This window comes from Neopelma chrysocephalum, unplaced genomic scaffold (assembly GCF_003984885.1).
Source record: "Neopelma chrysocephalum unplaced genomic scaffold, ASM398488v2 Primary Assembly neopelma1_23, whole genome shotgun sequence".
NCBI lineage: Eukaryota > Metazoa > Chordata > Aves > Passeriformes > Pipridae > Neopelma > Neopelma chrysocephalum.
In genome coordinates, this window is record NW_020897691.1 from 16,069,979 (window position 1) to 16,094,775 (window position 24,797).

Sequence of the window (24,797 nt, forward strand, 5' to 3'; positions counted from 1 at the left end):
TACATCCAACCATAATTTTGGTGATTAAAAGCATATGTGCCTAAGCATTTATGTTATATTGCTGACTAACATAAGTTTCTGCTGACTAATGTTAAGAAGGTTTATTTTGTTAAAGATTTGCTTGTTATTGTGTTGCAGCAAAATCACCGAGAATGCAAAGAAATCCTTGGCCTCTCTCAAGAGACAAAACCCTCAGCTTGAGCCAACACTTGCCATTATTCAGGTAAAGTACCTCCGTGTGCTCACTGAATCTCCTTTGCTACCACTCATTGTGTGAGACTTCAGAAGCGCATGATGCAGAAAGTAACTTTTAGTCTTTTTTTATAAAAAATATTATCTGCTTTATTATAAAGCAAAGCGATTGGAGGAGGTAATTCCACCAGACTGTAGATTGCCTTTTTCGTCAGTTCTGAAACAGCCACAGCAAACTTCAGACTGTGGGAAAGCTTTGCAAAAGAAAGGGATGATTTTATCCCTTCCTCCTTTTGCTAATGTAGTCTTCTCCACTGTGAGTATGGATAATTTTTTCTCACAGCTTGTCTAAATTGATTGGCATAGTTGTGTTAAAGCGGTTGTCCTCAACCTTTATTTAGCTGGAAGCTTTTTTTTGCAATCCTGAACAAAGCGTTTATGTGCCTGAAAACAGTGGGCATCCCTTCACCTCCCACTTCTGAAATAACATTGCCGGGGTTAATGAAAGACCCTGTTGCTTCCTGTCAAGCTTGTTACCTTTGGGCAGCTGCAGCTTATCACTGTGTTACTGCTGTTCTAAGGAGAGGAAAACCATACTGAAAAGTTCTGGTCAGCTCAGAAGGGTCTGAGTGAAGTAAGTGTCTTGTGTAAAGTGTCAACATCCTGTAGAAGCAGCAGCACTTTGTGATGTGAAGAAATCTTGCAATAATTGAAAGTTGTTGTTTTACTAATGCTGTGAAGAGCTTTCCTTTCCATCTCACTCATGCAGCCATCTTTCAGACAGGCAATCAGAGATGAGGATTGCTGTCCCTGCAAAGCTGAAAGATGTTCCTCTTTAGATTTCTTAAGGTTTCAAAGCCAAGAAACTAGGGATGTTTGTCATTCAGAGCGGGACCCAGAACCATGCAGGCAAAATGTCTTTGTACTGTTTCCTAGGATAGTGGCATTGGTTTTGAGCGGGCACACACTGAAACTCTGATCCAGTAGGTTTCAATTTTAAAACCCAACTGTGTTTTCCAAGTACTCATAGTGAATCTAAGTAATGCAACAACAGCTTTATTTCAGTAGATCTTCTAGTGAGGCTGTCTGAGCAGGCTCTCCCATCTCTTACCCTCCCTGGTAATTGCATTTAATGTTTTCACAGAGCCTTCCAAGGCTATAAGCTTAAGGACTGCTAGAAAAGTGGTGACCCATCTTCTCAGTGACCTGTTTTTTCTCACTCCTGTTTTGTCTTTATTCAGTTGTACCATGAGCTGGACTGGGTCTGTGATCCAGCCTGAGATCACAGCCTGATCCAGCTGTGACCCCAGCCTGAGAACTCTAAAGAGGCTTCCTTTCAACCATGTTCGTCCCCCAAGTCTGTTTTTCTGCATGGCCACATGTGTGTTTTATGCTGACACAAGGGAAGGGATGTCCCTCTTGTCCCTGTATATCCTACTTGGTTTGCATCATGAGGTGGCTGTAGGAACATGTGGCCAGATCCTTCTGGGTGAAATTCAACCAAGCTATGTTCTCCAGCTGTCAATCACCCTAGCTCTAGTCTGGTTGTAAGGACTGAAGCAGAGCTCATTTTAAATATGTATTTGGTGGTACAAAGAAGACTTGCTTTAGTCTACAAATGCTCTTGTGTGCACTGCTCTACCAGGTAATGTGGGCAGAGCCTTAGGATTCATGCTGCTCCCCATATGCCTCATTGCACCTAGAGGAGCAGAGGGAGGGCAGCGAAATTATCTCCTTTGCCAATCACTCCTGGGTAGCAGCAATTGGCATCACATGGCACCACCTCTTCAGAAGTACTGGGAATGAGGATTTGTAGACTGACCCTGCTGTGGAATGGTTTTAGGACTGTTCTTTTCCTCTTGAGTCAACTGAACCTGAATTGATACTGAGATTGATACCTGCATTGCTTATTATTCATGTTGAACCTGTGTTGGATCTTTGCAACAGATTGTTGGGTGCTGCTTAATTTTGTTGAAGCTGAAAACTAAAATGTAGCATCAGGATCCTGTTTAGCAGTGGAGCTGTTGCTCTGCAAAGCTCAGTGATCCCCTGCATTCCCCTGTCCTGCTCTTATGCTATGCCAGCCCATGTCCTGAGCTCTGGCCTCATCTGTGCTGCTCCATGGGTTTGATAGGAGCCTGTTCAGGGCAGGTTTCTGCATGCACACAAGATAACTGTTCACCTGCCAGTACTGCAGCATTAGGGACATTAGAGGCGATAATGTGATATCACCAGTTGCTCCATCCCAGTTAAATCTCTCAAGCAGTTCCACGTTTACTGGCATAGGGGAGCAGCTGCTGAGCTGTCCTTTGACCTGACTCTTTTTCCCAGTGTGAGCTCTGCACAGTGTTCCCACTGCAGCAGCCTCTGTGCTGCCACTGACCTCCAGCTGCCAGATTTGGGGAGTGGGATGCTGGTAGTGCAGTACCAGGAATGCTGGCGGTTCAGGGAGGGAGCCAGGGGATGGAGGGCAAGCCCTCCTTCCCACGCAGGAACTACCCCTTACGTGAAGCCTGTCCTTTTAAATGCTCTTTTGTTCACTGTCATCAGTCTTGAACAATTTGGGAATAATAGGGATGACCTTCTGCTTCTTTCTTAGAATTACTAGGCTTTTTATTTGTTCCAATACCAGTAGACACAAATGTCATCACTATGTTTTTTGCATAGACATGTGCATTAGTGTTTTTCATTCATTCATGGCTAGGCTTCGTGAACAAAGATTTGGGAAGGGCTCTACCCACATTTGCTACAAGCGTGCTGGTGGCTGAAAAGGCCAGTATAAGATAGACAAGTCTGGTTGCAAAAGGCACAGCAGAAGGACTCCTTAGGTGGTATATTCGGCAAGACACAATTCTTTCTGCGTTGTCTTTTCTCCTCGAGAGTGATCCTGCGTGTGTTCTCAAAGGAAGCAGCAGTGTTATAGATGGTGTGTCTCCAGACCTCCCGATTGGAGGCCAGAGTAGACCAGTTATGTTGATCAATATGGCCAAGGCTGAGATGATGTTTCAGGGAGTCCATGTATCTTCTTTTCGGGGCTCCTCTCTTGCGGCAGCCGGTGGCAAGTTTACCATAAAGCAGGATCTTAAGGGAGGCGGTGGTCCTTCATCCTTGAGACGTGCCCTGCCCATTGCAGCTGTGTTCTCAGCAACATGGCCTCAATAATTGTGAGTGCTGCTTGTTCTAGAACAGATGTATTAGTCACATAATCTGACCAGTGGATGTTTAGGATTGTACGGAGACAGCATTGATGGAAGCGTTCTAAGAGTCGTAGATGGTGGTGGTAGATGACCCATGAGCATTAGTGTACTCACATTTTTAAATGTATTATTTTAAAACTTGGTTTCTGTTTTGTTCCCAAAGGCACATAATGATCATTTGATTCAAGAAGCAAACAAGAACTTTGCCAAAGAGGTAAGTTTTAGCTGATACATGTGTTATTAATCATGAGCTACTTGCCTTTGGTAATTTTAAGTATTTTCTTTCGACAGGTTGGTCTACGCATTATTCACATCTGTCTCCCTGAAGGCAGCAGCAAGGATGAGGTAATTGAAATACCTGAAGGACTCTTCTTTTTTTGCTTTTGTCATAAACTTATATTTATTGTTGACACTAATTATTACTTTGACTGACCTCTGTTAACTCAAATTAGGTTTGAGATTGCCTTAGTTCAAATAACAAGTATTATCTCCCTTACTGGCAAGAGTGGGGGAAAAAAATTAATGGGTTTGTCTGCTGTCCCCTGGCAAGTTGGGGCAGAATCAATAGAGTAACATTTTGGTTTTGTGTCTGGTGTTTAACTGCAGCATCCCCTCATACCAGCACAAGTATCCTGTCTCCTACAGTTGCTCTTGTGACTGTACCTAGTTCTTGCCCAAGTTATTCAGGGAAATTAAAGATTAATCGACTTTTTTATTATTTTGGGGGGGGGCAGGGAGGGGAAGGAGCTAAATTTGTCTGTTTATTGGTCTTTTAATATTTAAAGTATGTGTTAAAAAACAAACATCTACCCCAAATCACTAGAGGGCTGAATTCTTTACCTTGTTGAAGGCACAGCACTTAATATCATATGTTTTAAATATAGCAAACCATCTGAAAGTAAAACCAGTGAAGGAATGTATAGTAAAAGATACCACTGTTTCCACCTGGCCTCCTTGTACTTCTCAAGTTTGATAATCCTGCAGCTTGGGAGTTTTGTGTATTGTTTTTAAAATGTTACAGGCTTGCAGTGTAATCTCAAGAACTGCTTCCAGGTACATTGTGAGTAATTTACTGTGAACTCTTGTAGATTATGGATAGTGAGATATCCATTTAAAAAGAGTGGGCTTTTGAAATGAAGAACATACACTTTGTTTTTGGTAAATGTGTTTTATCTGCTGAATAACGCAGTAGGAAATAGGTAAAATATAGTGATTATGCAGCAGTAGTTGCTGTTACTTTGAAGTAATATCTTAAAAAGTGGTTGAGCTGTGTATTTAAAGAGAAAATTGAGGTCTTTTTGTTATTTGAAGTAAGTTACTTTCAATAAAATTTGTAATGGTTTGCTTACTCTCTTGCTTACTATGACAAAGTTTTTTTCATGTTAAAATCCACACTTATTTGTGTTCCCTGGTGTGGGAAGGTGGGTGGGAAGGAGGTACTGCCTGTGTAAAGGTAAGTTAATGTAAAATTGCTTTATCCTGCATGAGTTATAAGTAATTTAAATGCTGTGATGATAGAAAGCTGAATTGAAGTAAGATGCAATTAAAATGGAAAACTGAATTATTTTCCCAGGAAGTGGCAATATAATTTCAAGTTTTAGTTGCTACATTTTGTAGGATATGGGGATTTTTTTAAGCAAAACGTGCATGTTTTCACATTCATGTTCCAGTATATACACTCATCCTTTCCATTGCAATGTATACCAGCCCTGTTGCTGTCAAATGGCACAGGGCCTTAATACGTACACCTCTCTTTGCCTCAGGAGTCAGCAAACTAAAGAGGTTTTTCTATACTAGTGACATGCTTGTATAATCTTTGTTTAGCATGGGAATAACACATTCACTTGGTTCAGAGTTGCAGATCTAACTCCCACCAAATTCCCCTGGCTTAATGTTGACTGCACGTTGATAGATGGGTAATAGAGTCCACAATTATATTGAATGGTTTACAAGAAAAGCGTTTTAAGAAGGCTTGGTATTAGTTAAGGAAAAAAACCAGTTATTTTCTATTGGATATTAATCCAATTCAATTATAAAGTTTTGTGATGATTGCACACTGATTTTATATATATATATGATGGGAAGACATGTTTGCATGAAATTTCTCACCTGTGAACTTTGGCATGTTTTATTCCATTGTATTCTTCCTGGTCACAGCAGAGTAGCGTGTATCACTATGGACCACGTTACAGTTTAGAGAGTAAGTATTCAAGGAAAACTAGTACAGTCTAAGATGTCAAATGTGACCAATTATAAACCACTTGAACTTGCATCTGGTTCAGTATTTGAAATTCTTAAACTTCTGTGCAGTACCTTTTCAACATAACAATACTTCACCAGACAATTGTCAGCTCTTAGGATAACAGTGTTTTGAGAAGGAAAATTGGTAATGATATATGCTGGTTTAATAAAATTAATTTTCTCTTGTAGAATTGTTTTTTCTAGTGTTACAACTTTTTGTCCATGTTCTGTGTTGGGACATGATCTCGTCCAATTTTGAACTACATTTTAACAAAGGTCTCTTGTTTCTAAAACATCTGCTGAAGCCGTTACAGTGATCAGTTTTTGCTGAGATTTGGAATGGTGAAAGAGCAAATGCTTTTGGCAGCATAATGTCAGATAATTTGTGTTTATTCTGCAAGATGTTTAGAATAGAGTCAGGTAATTTGGTAAACCATGGAAATATAAACCAAGGAAAGCAGGTTTTTGCCTTTTTCATTTAGAAGTTGCAGTAATATGCAAGGGAAGCAAAGGTGGCTGTGAAGTAATTTTTAAAAAAATACAGGTTTTATCCCCTTCTAACTAGATTCTCATTTTAACTGTTGTTCTGATTTTTAATGCTTTTTATTAACTTCCTAGATTGTCAGTGAAATCTTCAGACTTAATGAGGATCCTAACGTGCAGGGCCTTGCCCTTGACCTCCCAGAAAGCTTATATAGCAGTAAGGTATTAAATGCTGTGAAACCAGAGAAGGATGTGGATGGGTAAGTGAAGCACAGATAAATAATATTAGCAGACACAAGGCTGATGGCTCTGTAAAATCAATTTTCCCCTGTGCTTATCATTAATGGATTCCTCAGTTAATGTGTCTAGCAGTGCTATTGAGCAGTGATAAAAGATGCCTCTGAATCAATGAGAAGTCTTCTGCTGAAGTAATTTTGATCATTATCTTTCTAATCTTTACATAATGTATATTCAGGACATGGTCTTTTCAAAAAAATAAAAACTGAAGGGTTGATTTACTGATGATACTTAAGGTGTTTCAGTACTTCAGTAATGAAAATGGTAGTCACAAAGTGCTGAATTTTCACAAGAAGGATTGATGGAAAAATTGCAGAGAAGGTTTTTACTTCCTTACAGCACTCTCATGGTGAGGGAGTAGGCTATATAGTTTGGATCCATTAACACAACTTTCTAATCAGTGTCTCTCTCTGAAGAGACCACTAGTGTAATTTAGGTGTCTGAGTTGCCATCTTGCTGCTCTTGCAGCCTTCCTGCTCTCAACTGCAGACTATTACTGGATTTTTTATCCCTTTCACTTTTTTTTTAATGACAGGAAAAAGATCTGAAAATCTTGCAAATTAGTTAGCTTTCCATTATCTGGAGTACTGGAGATGCAGAAAATGGAAAATTTGGAGCATCCTTGTGTATGAGAGAGAATGCAGTGCAGTGTGGAAACACTCGAGTTGCCCCCATTGAGCCAGCCTGAGCCCAGAAGGATGTGCTGCCTCTGGCTTGGCTTGACTTTGGCAGCACTGGTCTGGTCTCACTGCAGCCACTGAGGTGTTTTGGCCCAATGTGCCATGGGTAGCCCATCATGACAAGTAAAGAACTGCCTGTATATCGTGGGATCGTGTTACTTATTCAGAGATCCCTTTCCTGGCCTCTCTTGAGGCTCAGTGAGTATCTAACTGGGATGTGGGATGATACAAATTAGCCGCAGTACATGACTATCAAAGGATTTGCTTTTATGAGATGTGTTTGCTCATGGGATTAGCTGTTAGCCGTGTTACAAACATTACTGAGGATTTATGTTACACAAACTTCTTTTTTGTTAAATTGCCATGTTTTTCCACTGCAGATTATCCAGTGTAAACCTAGGACACTTAGTACGTGGTGATGTCTATGATTGTCTAGTTCCTCCTACAGTGTGTGCTGTGATGGAGCTTCTTGAAAATCTAGGTGAGTACTTCTATCATAAGCATGAATTAATTTTAGCATAATTATTTTTCTCAGTTTTGATCCTGACCGGGAGTCACATATAATCTGACTTGTGTTTTCTAGTTTGTGTTGGATTCCCATCTGATGTATATTTGTCTCCTGCTAGTGAGGAGCCTCAGTGAGATCTGAATGTAGCATTTGCAGAAATGGGTCTCAGTCCTACAGATTTTAGATATTAGGTTGGAATTAGCTGCCATTAGCAGATTTAATCTCACTAAAGCTGCAAAAGACAACTGAGTCTTCCAAATGAAAAATATAAACCTTACTTGGGGATTTCACTTGACAGTTTTAATTAGTGTGAACAGTTGGGGAAACTCAGGTCTGCCTGTAAATTGCTGCTGAGCAAATCTTTTGGTTTGGGTTTTGTTGTGTGAATGCTGACACTGAAATGGCAGATTTAAACAAGCAGGTTTACAATGTGTGAAGACGCTGTTAGTTTAAGGCACTGTTTCAGAAATTATCTCTCTCTCAAAAATTCGTAAGTGTTGAAATGAGGATTTCAGTAACAGAACTGTAAATACTATGTCAAATGTACTTAATAACAACTGAGAATGAAAGGATTTGTGCAAAATACCAGAGAGCCAGAAGAGCAGTATTTGCTTACTAGAATTTGGGAAGTTACCAGGAAACAACTTAAAACCTGTGGTTTGTGTCACTGCATGGGCTCTGAAAGACTTGCCTATGCTGACGCAGCTGCTGTGGTTGTGCAGGCACACAGCGCTGTCCTGTCGTGAGCCGCTTTGCTGGCACTTCTGAAGGGCTTCGGCAGCGAGTGGCCTGGTCAGAGCAGAGGTCCATGTAGCTGCTCCAGCTCTGTGCCCAGTGGAGCCTGGTGCTTGTGCCTTTGCAGTTGAGGGCGGCTGAACAACTTGCCTTGTGTCATGCAGGTGGAAAGACGGTGCTGCTGGTGGGAGTCAGTGGGGCAGTGGGTGCTGCCCTGCAGAGCATGCTGCAGAGGGAGGGAGCAGCGATCATCAGCTGCCCATGGAAAGCCCCACAGCTGCAGAATGAGGTGAGCGTTCTTCTGTCTGCCCAGGGTCATCCTGCATCCCCGCTATCCGGGCATCACTGTCAGCTGCTCCCCTGGCACTGCTCCCCTTCGCTGCTGTTGCCAAAAGGGAGACTCGTTGTTGCAGTCACAGGTGGCACTGGGTCTTGCTGGTAGCCAGTGCGGGTTAGGATCTTTTCTCCTTCCTGCTTGCTCAGAAATGGTGCAAACACTGGCCTCTACCCTCTACCAGAGTTCAGAGAAGGGCAATGAAGCTGGTGAAGGATCTGGAGCACAAGTCTTATGAGGAATGGCTGAGGTAGCTGGGAGTGTTTAGTCTGGAGAAGAGAGGGCTCAGAGGTGACCTTAACAGTCTCTGTAACTACCTGAAAGGAGGTTGTGGCCGGGTGGGGAATCATCCTCTTCTCCCAGGCAACTAGTGAGAGGACAAGAGGACACAGTCTTAAGCTGCACTGGGAAACATTTAGGTTGGACATTAGGAAGAAGTTCTTCACAGAAAGGATGATTAGACATTGAAATTAGACTGTCCAGGGAGGTGTTTAAAGAAAGACTAGATGTGGTACTTAGTGCCGTGGTCTAGTTGAAATGGTGGTGTTCAGTCGTAGCTTGGGCTCAGTCATCTCAGATGTTTTCCAACCTAATTGATTCTTTGATTCTGTGAATATTACATGTAATAGCAGCTGCTGTGATTTCATTATTTTACACAAGGAGCTGTTAGAGAAAGAATTTAAAAACAAATGTGTTAGCTCTCCCTTTTACTTTCTCCAAGAGAAATGCCCTCTTTCTTCTTGTCCTGTGATATTGTCATCTGTGTGAAATTACTGTCATTGAATTTGTGTCTTAAAAGTTTGCAAATACTGCATCTTTTGGGACAAGGAAGATCCCGGTCTTTATCTTTAAAGAGAACTGTAAAAGGATTCAAAGAAATTCAGGAGCCTTATCCCAAAGGATTTAGTTTACATGCTCTCCCTGGTTGCTTTTTGCAGAGCTTTTAGCTGCAACTTAGAAGTTGGTATGACTTCCTGTCAAACTTCTCTGTTTGTTCCTTAGTCCCAAATGCGTTGTCCTTGGGGCATGTGCAGCAGGGTTCAGATATTGGCTGTGGGAGTGCACATTACTCCAGGGCCTGGTTTGCCAGTGGCTGTAGGGGTGAGGTGCCCAAGACAGCTTTAGTATTTGACAGCTTGTACCACAGGGTGGCAGCCAAGGCAAAATGATTGTGTCACACCTCCGGGCTTTGGAGGCAAGGACAGGAGGAGGAAATAAATTTGAGCAGCTGTGATAGAAAGTTCTCTGGCAAACTCATGTTTTCACAGCTGCAGATGTTTTTGTCAGGCTTGTCTCAGCTCTGGGCTTTAAGTGACTGACAGCACTTAGGAAACATATGCCTCTGTTGGAGACAGAGTGCTGTGAACTTGATCCTTGCCATGTCTCATTCTTCAGTTATTTCTTGTTGCTTGGGGTTGTGTTAGAGGACTGCTTTGGGCTGGATGGTGTGGGTGACAGGGTGGCCAGAGGTGTTTCCACTGGTTCACAGCAAAAAATCTGGATTGAGCCCATAGCTGCTTGTGCAGTGCTGTCTATAGCTGAAGAGAAATCTGTTTCCTTCCATCCACATGCTTTCCCATAATCATGCTTTGCTTTTTGGCATTCCCCATAGCTTACCTTTTGCAGCAGGTCACTGATGGAAAACAGAACGAGAGGCCTAAGTTTGAGGCTTTGCACATCAGTCTTCCCAGGTTCATTTTAACTGTTGGCAGTAAAGGAGTTTGTGCTTTACCTGTGGGACTAATCAGCAGAGGTCAGGGGAAACCTACCTTCCTCTGCCTTGCCTGTAAGCCTGGAGCAACATGTCATCAGTAATCCCCAGAGCACTGCTGAACCTGTCTGGATATACTCCGATGGTTAACTTTAGCTCCTTGATAAAATCTAGTGTGTTCAGGGAAAACTTTCATATTCCCAGAAGCTGCAGAGTCAGAAACTGAGCACAGGTTTCCTACTGAACAAGATACTGCTGTCTCGTGGCAACCTGTATTTGAAGTACAATGTTTTTAGATAACATGATTATAGCTGGTGATATGAATTTATATTCTTCTGCTTGTTTAAAATGCCAGTTAAGTAAAAACAGTTTAAAAGGTTCACAAGATTTCTTCTCATGAGGTTTTTTTTTAATTTGAATTTCAAATAAGAAAATATGTTAGTCAATGTTGAGGCTTTTCCAAGATTTGGAAGAATTAATTCATGTTTTGTTTTTCCTGTACAATACACCAACTTCTCCTTTCTCTGAATATGATGCCTCTACAGTAGCAGTCTGTGTGCTGTTGTTTGGAAGTATTACCTGTGGTAGCATAATAACTTCACTTATGAAGTGAGAGATGAACATACAAAGAGTATAAACTTTTCACTGGTATACATTTGTTTCACCATGTATAATAGGAAAGGAAAATTTTATCTGAAGGGTAGATGTATATTATTTGTATTAATCCATTGGCCAGGCCAGTTTGCACTGAAGCAGTAACCCTGACCTTAATGATGTAATGCATTTCTTAAGTGGTTACTAAATTACCTTAGACTAGTTCTGCTGATTTGTTCTTCATTTTAAAAAAGGACAGCATAACAACAAGTGTTTTCTTTAGAAATTCTTTCAATTTAAATGAGTCACAGAACACTAAGTTTGTTGGGTTTTTTGGGTAAGGTTTTGTATTGCTATGGACTTGTTATTACTTCTGTTACTCATGCACTTTTGCAAAAATATTTTGACTGATCAAGAGAAGGTATGTTTTAGTCTACCTTAGGAAAAGTCTAACAATGTAGGGATAGCTCTCCTGGCAAACAGCATAATGCCGTCTACCATCTGACTTAGTGTGCTCCTTTAAGGCAAGTCTTTTCTGTCCTATGGCAGGAAAAGGGAATGAAATAAATAACAGTACTTCTCATTTCCTTGCTTTGAGATGAATGAATAGTGGACCCACTTTCAATGTTCTTTTCCCTCTTCACTTCACGTTTTGTTAAGGTGAACAGGTTAATATCTCCCTCTGTTCCATTTCAGGTTTGCTTTACTTCATTTCTTAAAAATAATCATCACAGCACAGCTGAACCACGTCCTTCAGCGCTCTTGAGCTTCCTGGGTTTTCAAATAAAATTACAAAGGAAAGAAAACATTGCAGAAGGTTCTGGCACATTTGTGCATTAGTTGCCATGAGGAAACGGTGTTCTTTTACCATTGATATGTTCAGTGTAAAAAAAATTATGAAGTAAGAGATAGACATAAGTATTTCGGTGGAAATTGTTAAGATGTTATTGCTCTGTTAAGCTTTGTGTAGCTAACTCTTGAAAGCACATTCACTGCATTGTGCCTGAAGAATGACCTAGTGACATACTTTCAGGAACATCTCCTTTGTAATGTTAAAATGGGACTACCTAAAAGTTGATTCAGTGTTACAGATGAAGAATGGGAACAGATGTGGTTAATCCTTTATCACGGTAGAATTATGCTTTCTAGTTTGAAAGGAGGTTATCAAGTAGATTCATATTGAAAAATACAGATTATTTCCTTGCCAAAACATGGGTAATACTTGGTACTTGTAAGAAAACAGAATTTTGTTTCAGTCATCTAAATTCAGTCAGTCATTATTTCAGCATGTCATCTTTAACATAGCCCGTATGTGAACCACATCGTGCCTGTTTTGAGAGAGCTGCTATCCTACAATTTTATTGTAAAAGAACTGAAAATTGGTCTATCTAGGTATAATTAGGAATAGAAAAGTTGTTTGCAAAAGCCTGGTTGAGGACTATAAGAGTGGTTCAGCTGGAGTGCTAAATGGGAAGTTCCTTTCCAACTTGAAAAAGAACTTCTTTTGGCCACAGTCTGCTTTTCCTTAGAGCCAATGCTTAAGCTTCAAACTTTTAGACATCTCTTAGCCATTTACTATCCCACTTTTGCTGTCTTGATAAGAGTAAGAGTCTTGGTACAAGCAGAAAAATGCACTTCATATTGTAAGCATGAAAGAACATGAGACGAGGTATATGGATCCCATAAGAGGAGACGAGAGGGAAGCTGCATGAGAGTTTCTAGTGATGATGATGTAGATAAAGTATTTCTACTTCAACATTTTATGCACATCACCTCTCTTCCTTGTAATTTTGAAATTTATCCCCCTGTCTGTAAGCTAGAGGAACAGTTGCTAAAGCAGTAGGCTTGAGCCCACAGTAGAGATGTGGACTTGATTTTCACGTGCACTATGTAGAGCAAGTGCATTCAGGCCGATATGGTAGGGAAGGGGTGGTCAGTGTCTGGGCAAGAAGATGGTAGCAGGGAGCTATTGGCCGCTTGCTCTGGTTCATCCCTGAGGAGTCTGGCTGGGTGGGAAGGGATCATGCATAGTTGTTCTGCTGGGTTGCTAATGATTTGCAAACCCTGACCTTCCTGAGGTAGAGATAGAGCTGGAAGAAACCACGTAAGGAGAACATACCTTAGTGGAAAAAGTACCTGAAACTAGTCACTGACTTATAAAATTTTCAAGATTTCAGGAAGTAATTAGAGTTGCTGTGATTGAAGTGGAACCTGATATGTAAACTGATATGAATAAAGATTTTTTTGCTAAAGAGAGTTGTGAAAAGGCTTTTAATCAGGTTCCTATTCCTCATCCCATCTCTTAAATTTTATATGGCCTAGCTTCACACCCAGGAAATGAGGGCTTTTACATTTCAAATATTAATTTTAATTTTTATTTTGTTTGATCATGTATTTAAAAATGGCTTTTTTAAACTATGGGAAAATGAAATTTTTATGTGGACTTCACAGCAAAATGGAGTTTCAGTTATCTGTAATAGACAGCTACTTTGTGCCATTATCATTAAATACTTGGCTGGAAAATCTATATTGTTTTAACATTTGGTGTTCTGTCTTGTGAATGGGTGGGGCTTCTTAATCTGCTTCTACTTAAATCTTGGTGGAGAGAATCATATTTTGTTATGAGGTAAGGTTTCAGATTATTTGTTGGCACAACTCTTCCCAACTTAAAAAAATATTTACCAGTGAGAAGGCAAGATACTACTGGACTATTGGATGACTTTGTCTTCAGCCTATTGCCTAGCCCATTAAGGAGGGTTTGGCATGATGCTTGTCATTCCTTCCTCTAGCCAGCCTGGTGGGACACAGCCTTGCTGTCCAGGGAGCATGGGGCAGTCAGCCATGTGTTCTCCCTCGTGGGTGTCTCCTTGACCTTCTGGCTATGGCTGCCTGTAGCATCTGGTTCCTGTCAGATGTGTCCTCTGTCCAGGGACTGTGTGGTGCATTTGCTAGGGAGGTTGAATGTGATGATTTCATAGGACTTTTCCATCTCTAACATCTTGGATTGGTTGGAAATAACTCTGCACATGCATCTCAAGGCTTGCTTCTTGCTTTAGTGACTAAACAGGCGTCAAAAGAGAAGGGCAAGGGAGAAAAAAAACAGCAGAGGAGGTATGGACACAACTTCTTGCAAGTGAAACCAAAGTGCCTTGATGGAGATCACATAAAGCTCTTCCAAGAACACCCAAAAGTCTGTAAACAACTATTTTGCTTTCAGTGGACTTGCTCTCCCAGTTTCTGGATATACTTTTTAAAAATGCTTTTCTCAGGGGAAAAAAAATTCTCTAAAGCGTTTGTGATATATCTTTTATCGCCTCTGCAGGAACTTGTTCAATAGTTGCACATAAAATATTATTTTCTTTGTGAAATAAGGAAAAGGAAATCACATTGGGGAAGGCTCTGAGAGATCAGTGTGTTTTCAACCCACGGGACAACTGTTTTGCTGCCATATGGTACAACCTTTTTCATGGAGGAGGTGGGGCAGGGCAATGAGATAAAAGGTTCAGCTGGTTTTCTGGTAAATTTTTGGGTATGTGTGATGTTAGCTATCCAAACCAGTTTTAACATTGGCTCGAAAAATAATTGTGTTCAGCTGTTAAGAACGTTTTTCAACATTAGGGTCAGTAGTCACAGAGATGAGTATTTGGCCCCATCACTTGTTTTCTGGCATTATAGTTACATTGAATCAATTCTGTCATAAGTATGTTGGCTGAACATTCATCAAAATTATTACTTGTTGCATACAGCTCTCAACTGGTTCATCAATTCACAATGCTAAGTGGTGTGCAAAGCTCTTAGTCCTTGTCCCAGAGGCTTTGCATGGGAAGGCATCCTGACTTTCAGTATGTGATTTCTTACCCAAAAAATGCTGTGATCATGTAACTGAGGAAAAATTACTGTTTTTCTCTGTGTTGATGTTGACTGTTGCAGCAGAGGTTGCCTCCTTTTGCAGAGCAGAGGTGTGCCTTCAGCATAGTATTCTTGGTTCACAAGTCATCACAGCATCTTTTTATCCAGATTTGCTTGCAGATTTCTCAGTGTCATTTGACCTGTTCCTGGTGAAGCATTATGACTTATGTGGCCTTCTAGGAGTGGCATGTAAGCTGATATTCTCACCACGCTCAGGATTGAGAGCAATTTGGATAAGACTGAATGACTGTTTGCAGGCAATCACAGGAGTGTTGTGAAACTTGTGACTGAAGTCTGAATCAGCTCATTGCATTAGTCATTTGTCAAGCAGTAAATCTTCTCCCACACTTTTGGCTTTGTTTCCACATGTGGATCTCTAAGGAGGGTTAGGCCATCCTTGCATCCTCTGAGGGGAAGATGGAGCTTTTTTTGTTTTCTGCCTTTTCCGCAGCAGTTATGCTCTTCTTCCCTCCTGGATGCTAAGCTTTGCCAAAAACCTGCTATCCTGACAGGATTTGTAGCTGTTCTTTCTTGGCAGGAGTGTTGGGCAGGGTTGCGTCAGAGCACTTTTGGCCAAAAAAGAAGCTGGAACGCTTGTCAGTCAGAAATCAATTTGTGAGGCTCACTGAGCTTGTTACACTTGGAATTAATTTACATTTGTTCAAAATATTACCAAAATCACTGTATCTCTGAAATAATTTTTATATTCAAGCACAGTGCTGTGGCTTTTTTAGTGGATCTTTATACATCTGCCTCTGGTGCTGTCCCTTACCTCATGGTGATTCTTATAATTGGTACAGGACCCTGCTTCAGAGGAGGTGGGGAAAGAAAGGCTTTAACTTTGGTTAAGAGAATTTTTGTCGTAACCATTTTGCTCCAGCATCTGCCAGGTTGAAGTAAATCACAGGCACTGATTAGCAAATGCGAACTGAGAAGGAAAAAAGATGCTTTAATTGGTATTCTTCAAAAACATTGACGTTTGCAGATCAGGTCATCTTGCGTTCCCATCAGCTGGCCTGGTGTTCTACTGTCTGATAATCTGACTATACGCTTTATAATTGCCTATTTACTGTCATTCAACCCTCCTTTTTCTTAAGTTGCTCCAAGTTACCTTGGACTTTAGGACAATGATAGAACTTTTTATTTGGAAGGATGTAATCCCCTTATAAGTATTATTGATGCTGACTCTGACCTCACTAGCCTGATCTCACAGTTTGTTTACCTTCGTTTAACTTCATTTTAAATGCTATTGTTCTTAAATTTCATGGAGGGCAAGAATCAAGCCATCATTTTGCATCTTTTCTTTTTTTATGTTCTTGTTGTCTGTAAATGCTTTGCTCAAAAGGCTATTGCTGTATATGTCTGAATATCTTTAAGATGCATATTAAAGTATGTATTTCAAACATTAAATGCTTGTTTTGTCTCTGGGGGGTGTTTTGGGGTGTCCCTAGCTTCGTCATGCGGATGTGGTGGTATTTGGCAGTATGAAACCCGATGATGTTCCTGTGAGCGGGGTAAAGCCTGGAACCACCATTATCAGTTGTTCTCATGACATGCTGTCAGGTAAGAGGTGTTAAAGATAGCAGTTCCTACAGGTGATATGCAGCGAGTCCTTGAGATGTGTGTGGCATCTTGGTGATAATGCAATGTGGCTAAAAGCTGCATCTTTGGGAGGGGGCCTTGAAAGGTGTGTGTTTGTCTACAGGGGATGTATACATGTTTCTCTGATTTATAAATAGGAAAAACATGTCAGGTGGGGTAAGAAAGGTTGGAACAGATTCTTCATACCAGGATTGTTAAATAAGTGATGATCCTATGGATTCAAAGACTTCAGAGAGAAGACTTTTGGGTCATAAGATGAACTATTACTTAGTGCTGTTCTGTACAGTGTGTTATCCTGTGACTTCTGTGGTTTCCCCTGGAACATGTAAAAAAGAGAAGAAGGGGAAAAATACCAGCTCTAAAGTGCTGTGAAGCTGTCTGCAGAGAATGGTGCAGGAGGGAGTAAAGAAATCATGTATAGGTAAGAAGAGGCAGAATGTCTCCTGCAGCAATTATTCCTACAAAAGAGTTTGAATTCACCTCCCTCCTCCCTAGTATAACACAGTCTTACATGAAGGAGGAAATGAGGAGAAAGATAAAGGGGCAGAGAAGAGAGGGAGTGGTGTTACAGCAGTAGTACCTATAAATAAATAAATGAAAGGGAATCTCCCCTCCTCATTTAATACTTCTAAGCAGAAACCTCTTGTGTGTCAGACTTGGGGCAGAGGTGCAGGTCTGTTCTGGCAGGATGGGGATAAGCCAGTCCTTGCAGCCTGAGCAGGCACCACTAGTGACTGGACTCTCCCAGCACTATGTGTTGCCTGGTGCAAGTCCCGCTTTTGGACACCCAGTTCTCTCCTTCCATTGCAGAGGGAGTCTGAGCCTTCAGAGGCCTAAAATTTCTGCAATATATACTATGTCTTGAGACTTAAATATCTTCATGCCTTAGTTGCTCTATAGAAGTCTAGATAATATTAGTGTTTCCCTTCCCTGAAAGAGTGCTATTAGAAAAACTGCATTACATATCAAAGCAACATTCATTTTTTTGGGCATGAAATGTAAGATTTGGCATAAGCGTATACATTTCTTTGCATTTTTCAAGTTGTAGCAGTGGGCTGTGTTAAGTACTGCTTTTTTTTTTTTTTTGGAAAGGCAGCATGAGATTTTTATAATGATAATTTAAATAGAACTTATCTACCAAATGTCTATCTGTCTTTATGGTTATGCTTTTGATGTTGTCAGAACCTTGCAGAAACTCCAAAATTATAGCAGAAATGCATTTTAGCAGCTTTAAAAAATGCTGGTCTCAAAGCTTACTAGAAAGGTACCTGAAAGACAGGTGTCTGACAGGAAGAATGCACTTAGTTTAATTGCAAGATGTTTGTGAAAAGCCTATTGTGGAGCAGTTATGACCTTGGAGAAACAACTGAGTCTTATAACTGACTCTTCACTTTCAGGGAATCTGGCAGAGGTGCTTGGAAATTGTTCTGGATTTTTTCTTGCTTTAGAAATGTCCAACTTAACATCTGTGGGATCACAGGAGCTAAATGAAGCCTGAAAGCACTAATGGCCATGAAGTAACTTTTGTTCCTGCTAGATGGTGGCTGGATTTCTGTCTTAAATGAGTGTATATGTAGTCTGACACACTTGCATGTTTTAAAAGCACTCAAAATTTGCAAGGGCATAGGTGAACTGGGGAAATCTAATGATGTAAGCCAGGAGAGTAGAGCTAAAAGTGCTCACTCCAAAGTGACAAAATTCTTTTTCAAGTATTTTTTTAATCTAAGCAAAGATTTTTAAATTATCACAATTTTAAGATGTTCTAGCAACATTTCAAAAATTTCAGAATTTTCTAGCGGTGCGACATCTGCTGCTGTTGCACTAAGGATCTTGGAATCAGGTGAGTGCTGGTAGTGTCTTGCAAGAATATACTTTAAATATGAATGTATAGAAATGAAAATAAGTTTCTGAACAAAACTTAAGGATGCCAGAATTATTTGGGATTTGATATCCAGTTCCTTTGGGTTCACTTGAAAGCTTGAAGCCTATATGGTTTTAAGTATGTTAGTAGGAAATTCAAGCATTTCCCTACCTCTTCTCTATTCTAAGCTGCATGAGCAGACAGGTAGTACATGACAGCGGCTCTCACCCTTCTGCACAACAGGGTATAATTCAGAGGAGGGATCATAATGTCTGTAGCTGATCTGACCATAGTCCAAAGCAGAGTGCTATTCCAGCTCCCATCTGGAAAATTTATCCTAAGAGAGCTGTTGCAATCCTGTGATTGTCTTGCTAATTCCATGTGTGCATGACTTTCACCTCTAGCTTTGCCTTCACCCCTGTAAAAGCCTGGTTAGTCATTTGTGGGGTGACTGTGTAGCATAGCCAATCTGGGAGAAGTAGTTTATTGAAGGAAATTGTCTAATTCTGATATGTATTTACACACATGCTGGCTCTGCCCTGATAAAAAAGTCATATTAAGCCAAATAACATAAAAAGCCAAAATGTCTCTGTAAAGCACAGCTGTCTGAAAGGGGGTTTTAAACTCCATTTTTCCTACTTCATTTATGTTTGGCAGCTCTCCCAGCCTGGTCTCAAAGCAACAACAGTCAGCTTATGACTGTGATAGATTGTTCCAGTAAAGCTCTTCTGTCTGTATCTAAAGCTGAGCATCTCCAGAAGATTTTGTTGTTTCGTTGTTTGTTTTTTTTAATAGCAAGTGTAAATGTAAGTAGAAGGATTTTTCCAACGCTTTCTTAATTAGGGTTTAATATCAGGAGTGTTACCTTCTGCTTGGTTGCCTTTGTCACTGATGTATAGGTGCCTGTTGGCAAGAAAGTTTGAGAAAGGATTAGGAAACACACAGAATGAGACTGAGAGTGTCTGCAGAGAGGATCTCTTGCTCTCTCAGTGATGGATGTGACAGAGTGAGCTGGAGCTGAGTAGGGGTGGTGGGGTGCTGGCTCCTCTGCCTACCTCTGCCTGCTACGCTGGCTCCAGTCTGAGTTCTCTGTGCCTCACTGCAACTGGGACCCTTGTTGGGAGGGGTAATTGTGCAAGACAACATAAGTGTTTTATGACTAGTACGGATGGGGTGAGTAGAGGGAGAGCTTGACCAGGTCAGGGTTTGCACTTCAGTTCCCCTGTGGGGGAAAGGTTAAAGCTGTCAGTGTACAGTTGTTATTTTTTTATTACAGTTATGTCTACACCCTTCGGAATGCAGCTAGGGCCTTGATATGCCCACAGAGACTAGGATGTGAATTTTGGAGAAATTGTGTCTAGATAAAAATCAACAAACAATAACAGAAGAACAAGCCAGAAGAAGGATCACAGCAAAATGACAAAATAATTTGTTTGGTTAGGGTAGCTAATGTATGATTATTATTTGATATATTGCCACTAGAAACAATGATAACTGCCTCTAAAGTTGGAGTCACTCTGAATTGTATAGATTTTTCAGAATATCTACTTTTAATGTCACGTTGATGAAGATAACTTTTGCTGCTCAAAAAAATTCGCATATTCTGTTTCCAAACTATAAATCCCATTGGTTAATAATCCTATATAGTATTTTGTGATCATTTCATTGTTCTCTTTTGCTGTAATAGGTGTGTTGAGAAAACAGTCTTTACCGTGTTCATTTAGGTGTTCTGTTTAAGAATATGTATAGCTTTTCAAATCCTCACAGCTGTGCGAATTTTTTTATGTGTTTGTGTAATATGTTTCAGAGCATACAGTTACTCTCTGATTTTCACAGTATATCCATCCTTGTGGGTGATGTCATTTGAAGTATTAAGTAAGCCACCTATAATTTTGTCAGTAACATTGTTAAATTTCAAGTCAACATTCAGAAATTTTTTTATTTGGACATAACTTTCAGATACACATGCTCCCACTCACCAAAGCTTTGTGATTTATTAGTGCAATACTTATATTTTACAGAGAAACGCAACTACGGTCAGCAAAACAACTTTGCTGCAGAAAATGCTGTTGGTTCTCTTGCAATAGCAATGAGAATGCAGGTTAGTGTAACTTTTGTGTTGCAGATTTATTGCTCTTTCTGTAAGCTCTAGAAATTGCTTCTGCAGTTTAGATTTTAACTTTTGTTTTGCTTTTTTGAACATCTTACCTGCCTCCCATTTTAATAGCAACTCTTAATCAGATTAATGTAATGCCTGCTACATTTAATTAGAGAAAGGTAAATTAAAAATCAAATGTTATAATTCTGGTGAATACAATAAAGCTTGGCAGAAGCACTTGTATCAATAGACTAATGTCACTTATTCTGGTAAGACAGTGAAGATAGTTATATCTGTCCGTACTTTTGTGTCATTATGTATAGAGGGTTCAAAAGCTTGTTACTTAATGTGGAAGCAGTATAAGTCAGTCAATGAACAACTAGTATCTTCCATTATTTTTTATGGTGTGAGAGAAGAATAATAATTCTCCATCTTACCGGAATAAAATCTCCACGTGCCTAATTAGAGACTTTTTTCTGCCCACCTACGTGTTAATGGAGTTTTGTTTTCTTTTGAAATGTGGTCAAACAATATGACAGTGGTTTTTATTTTGTCCTAAAACCATGAAATGGAACGATTTTTAAGTTTGGGTTTTTTTGTTAGCCTTTGCAGTAGAAGTTATTTCAACATACTCTTGAGATAGTTTGAAATTAGTGTTCAGCATTTATGATGCAGCTGGTGTGTGCTGTTTCCTTGTTTAAAACCAGAACATGGTAAAAACCATGGAGCGATGGATCCGGTCCCATCAGTACAGGAAGTGGAACCTGCACTGCTTGAAACTGCAGCCCCTCTCCCCAGTGCCCAGGTAATAAGTGCTTTTAAAGAACTAAAATTTAATAAAATATTTAAAAAGTGGGCAAGTGTTAAATGTGACAGTGTTAAACGTGACAAATGTAAAAATGGCCCATGCCCAATTAATTTTTAATGTTATGTGGACTACATGTTGTGCTATTCTCTTGTATGCCTCATTGGGACCATATCCTTCTGTTTTCTATCAACTTTTACTTTTATGATGTGCATTGGAGTTGAGCTTTGTTTAATGAAGACCTATAGCTAGAAGGTTTCATTGAGGAAAGGAGTTGAAGCTTTCTGCAACATCAACAGAAATAAAAAATACATGAAGTTCCTAATGGCTAATGTAGAAAGGTGTTTAGTTAAGGCTCAGTGATTTCAGTATCATTTGAGTTTGTATTTATTTCCTTCCCTCAGCAGAAGTACTTTCTTCAGCATTAGACTTTTAAATTCCTCTGTGGGTGTGAAAACCAGGAAGCATATTTATTCTCGTAGCCAGAAGCTTTTCAATCAGTTCCTGTCATTCACTTCCCAAGGCCCGTGTCAGGCCACAGGGATTTCAGGTGTGCCTCGGCACAGCTGCTGACATCTCTGACATTTAGAGCAGCCTGAGCCCTTTACTGTGCTAAAGTGCTTTGCTGCTTGTTGGTTATGTTGGCTGATGGAGAGAGGAACTGAGTACTTGAGGTGAGATTCTGCCATGCCAGGAGTGTTGAAGTTTTTTTGTGCTTATTTGTATGCCTGCTTCTTGGCCATGCAGACGCTGAAGGGACCTCACTTCAGAAGAAACTCAGAGAGAGCTGGGACTGCTTAGCCTGGAGGACAGGAAGCTCTGAAGGATCTTATCAGTGTGTATAAATACAAAGTACAATAATACAAAGAGGACCAAGCCAGGCTCTTTTCAGTGGTGCCTGGTGACAGGACCAGAGGCGATGGGCACAAACTGAAACACAGGAAGCTCCATGAACATCAGGAAACACTTTTTCACTGTGAGGGTGACCAAACTTTGGCACAGATTGTCCAGGGAGGTTGTGGAGTGTCCATCATAGGAGATATTCAAAAGCCACCTGGACACAGTCCTAGGCAACTAGATGTCCCTACAGGAGCAGGGGAGTTGGAGCAAATGACCTCCAGAGGTCCCTTCCAACCTCAGCCACTCAGTGATTCTTTAATTCTGAATCCTACTGCTGTGTTTTGGGAAAGCTGTAACAAAATGTTTCTTCTCTAAGCATTTTGATTCACTTTTCACTGTTTTCTTATAGCAGTTGAATAGCAATGGACATAGTTGTAGTTTAAAACAGAGATGCCAAAAGAATGAGTTTTCTGTTGTATCTAGGGGCACAAGAGGGCAGAAATGCTTGTGCTTTTCCTGGGCCAGCATGTTCAATTTCTAGAACTAAAGCCAGAAAAAACTAGCCTTAAATAATACAGTTAAAAGTTAGATTAAAGTATGTGATGTCATGAGTATGATGGTAAAAAAACCCCTGGAAAAACATTATGCCCAACCCTCTCTACAGCATTGTGTGTTTAGTACATAAATAATTACATAATTAATATATAATGGCATATAATATAACCAGTAATAGGACTTGCATTTTTCTGTTAACTCTATAGCTTTATGTCTTTTCTTCTTTAAATGTAAAGAAATCCTTCAGATGGAAAGTATCCTGTAATAAAATGTAATCTTGCAGTAATAAACCACGTTGTGTGGAAACAGATGGAGTTTTCATTGAAAATGAGGCAAAGTTGCTTAAGCACTAAAACTAAGAACATCTGCTTTTTGATTTCTGTGAGATCTGGGTGTTAATTGAAGTATTTCCAAATCTATTGGATATGGAATGGAAAATTTTCTTACAAATATGCAGTAAAAAAAAACTCAGCACAGAGGTGAGTAGATGTAGAGCCTTCCCCCATCTTTTACATTTTCCTGCATTCTTTAAATTATCACTTACCATTGTCAGTGGTGGACTTCTTGCCTAACATTTTTCATTCATGCAGAAGAACCACTATTGCACATTTCCAGCAATACTGAATAATGTAACTTATTGAGTAATTCTGCTATTTCTAATATAGAGAATATATTGTCAGACTAAAAGAGCCATCTACAAATCTAGATTTCTAAATGCTAGTTGTAACCAAATCTTTTAATTTCCTGTGTTTTAGGAAAAACATTTACCAGAAATAATAGATGAGATACAAACATTTCATATGTTTTGTATAGCCCCAGTAGTAGTTAACATATAAATGTAAATTTATTGTTAAATTATGCCTTTTATCGTTTTATTACTTGTATCGGTGTTCAACCTGTCATTAAAGGGATTCTAAGTTGTTAAAAGTCTGGTTGCCTTGAAGGTTTTTGAGGGGAAAATGATGGGAAAATGATGACAGCAGTGGTTTTACCAAGGGATAACTGTTAGCATCCACTGTCAATTTTACTTGACTTCTAAAAATATATCTAATTTTAATTTATCTAGAAATTTTTTACCTTTTAATTTATTTATAAGTGTTCAACTTGGTTAGTTTCACTTCTTCCACTTTTTGCCAGTACTGGTACCTCCAGATTGGGAAAAACCTCGTTGTTTCTTCCAGGAGAAGAGGAGGAAGAAATGAGGGAAATAGGAAGGGCTGAGATTGCTGCAGGGAGTCCTGATAGTCTGGCCTGAGATTTGAAATAATAGCTTCTGTCTTTTAGTAGAGAGGCCAGTATATTTAGTTGGAGCTAAAAAAGGCAAATTAACTTTGTCATTTTAGTCTACGTCCTTCTCCTCTTGTCAAATGCTTCAATTACTTGATGAATAGAATAGTCACCCTGAAAATCTTCTGTGCTTAAATCTTTAAGGGACCACACTGTCATCAACTTACCAATAGTTTTCTGGGACTTTATATAGAAAATTCTCAATGAAAACTTGAGATATTCTTTGCCATATGATCTATGAAAGCCACTCCATCTTCTGTTCATGTTACATTTTTATGGCTAGTTGTGCTTGAAGTAATGCATAAGAAAGTCAAAGGTATATCCTTCTATGAAAGAGAATGAGCTTAGTATGTCTTTGAAAGAAAATGGATTCCAAGTTAGTGCTGTGATTGAGTAACTTCTTGTCCTGTAGTACTGGATTATGTCATTGCTTGGATAGATGGTTTCTGGGTTTCACTTAGCTGCTGCAGGGTGCAAAAGTGGGCTAGTTGAGAATTATAATTGAATAATGGTCCCAGTTTAGGATGTCCTCTGAGAATTGCAAGCAATTAAATTGGCACAGACTGATCGTTTGCTGGTGGATGCAGAAAACAGCCGAAGTCCACACACAGAGCTGAGATCTGCCAGTAGTTTTGTGTTCATTGGTGGATACTTAAGGTCTTGCAGACTGTTTGAAAGTTCAGGGCATTAGCTTTGATGCCATTGCCAGATTCTATCTTTAAAAATACTGTAATCAACTGAAACTACAGGAAGGAATTTAGCCTGGTTAGGCTGAAAGTATTTTTGAAGTTGCCAAAGGAGACAACTCCTCACATCTTGTATGCTGGGTCCTGGGCTTCACTGCTGCAGGAGCTAACAGCTGCCAAAT

General features: G+C 39.9%; 1 protein-coding gene across 1 annotated transcript in view; it reads left to right on the forward strand.

The window, feature by feature from the left end:
• Positions 1 to 24,797, forward strand: part of MTHFD1L (methylenetetrahydrofolate dehydrogenase (NADP+ dependent) 1 like) — a 139,345-nt gene that overhangs the window by 1,656 nt on the left and 112,892 nt on the right. Inside the window, exons 2-10 of the mRNA XM_027683494.1 lie at positions 139 to 223; positions 3,553 to 3,603; positions 3,681 to 3,734; positions 6,249 to 6,373; positions 7,471 to 7,571; positions 8,498 to 8,622; positions 16,333 to 16,444; positions 20,366 to 20,445; positions 21,150 to 21,247. Of these exons, the coding sequence (XP_027539295.1) occupies positions 139 to 223; positions 3,553 to 3,603; positions 3,681 to 3,734; positions 6,249 to 6,373; positions 7,471 to 7,571; positions 8,498 to 8,622; positions 16,333 to 16,444; positions 20,366 to 20,445; positions 21,150 to 21,247 (831 nt within the window). The remainder of the gene's footprint in view (positions 1 to 138; positions 224 to 3,552; positions 3,604 to 3,680; positions 3,735 to 6,248; positions 6,374 to 7,470; positions 7,572 to 8,497; positions 8,623 to 16,332; positions 16,445 to 20,365; positions 20,446 to 21,149; positions 21,248 to 24,797) is intronic.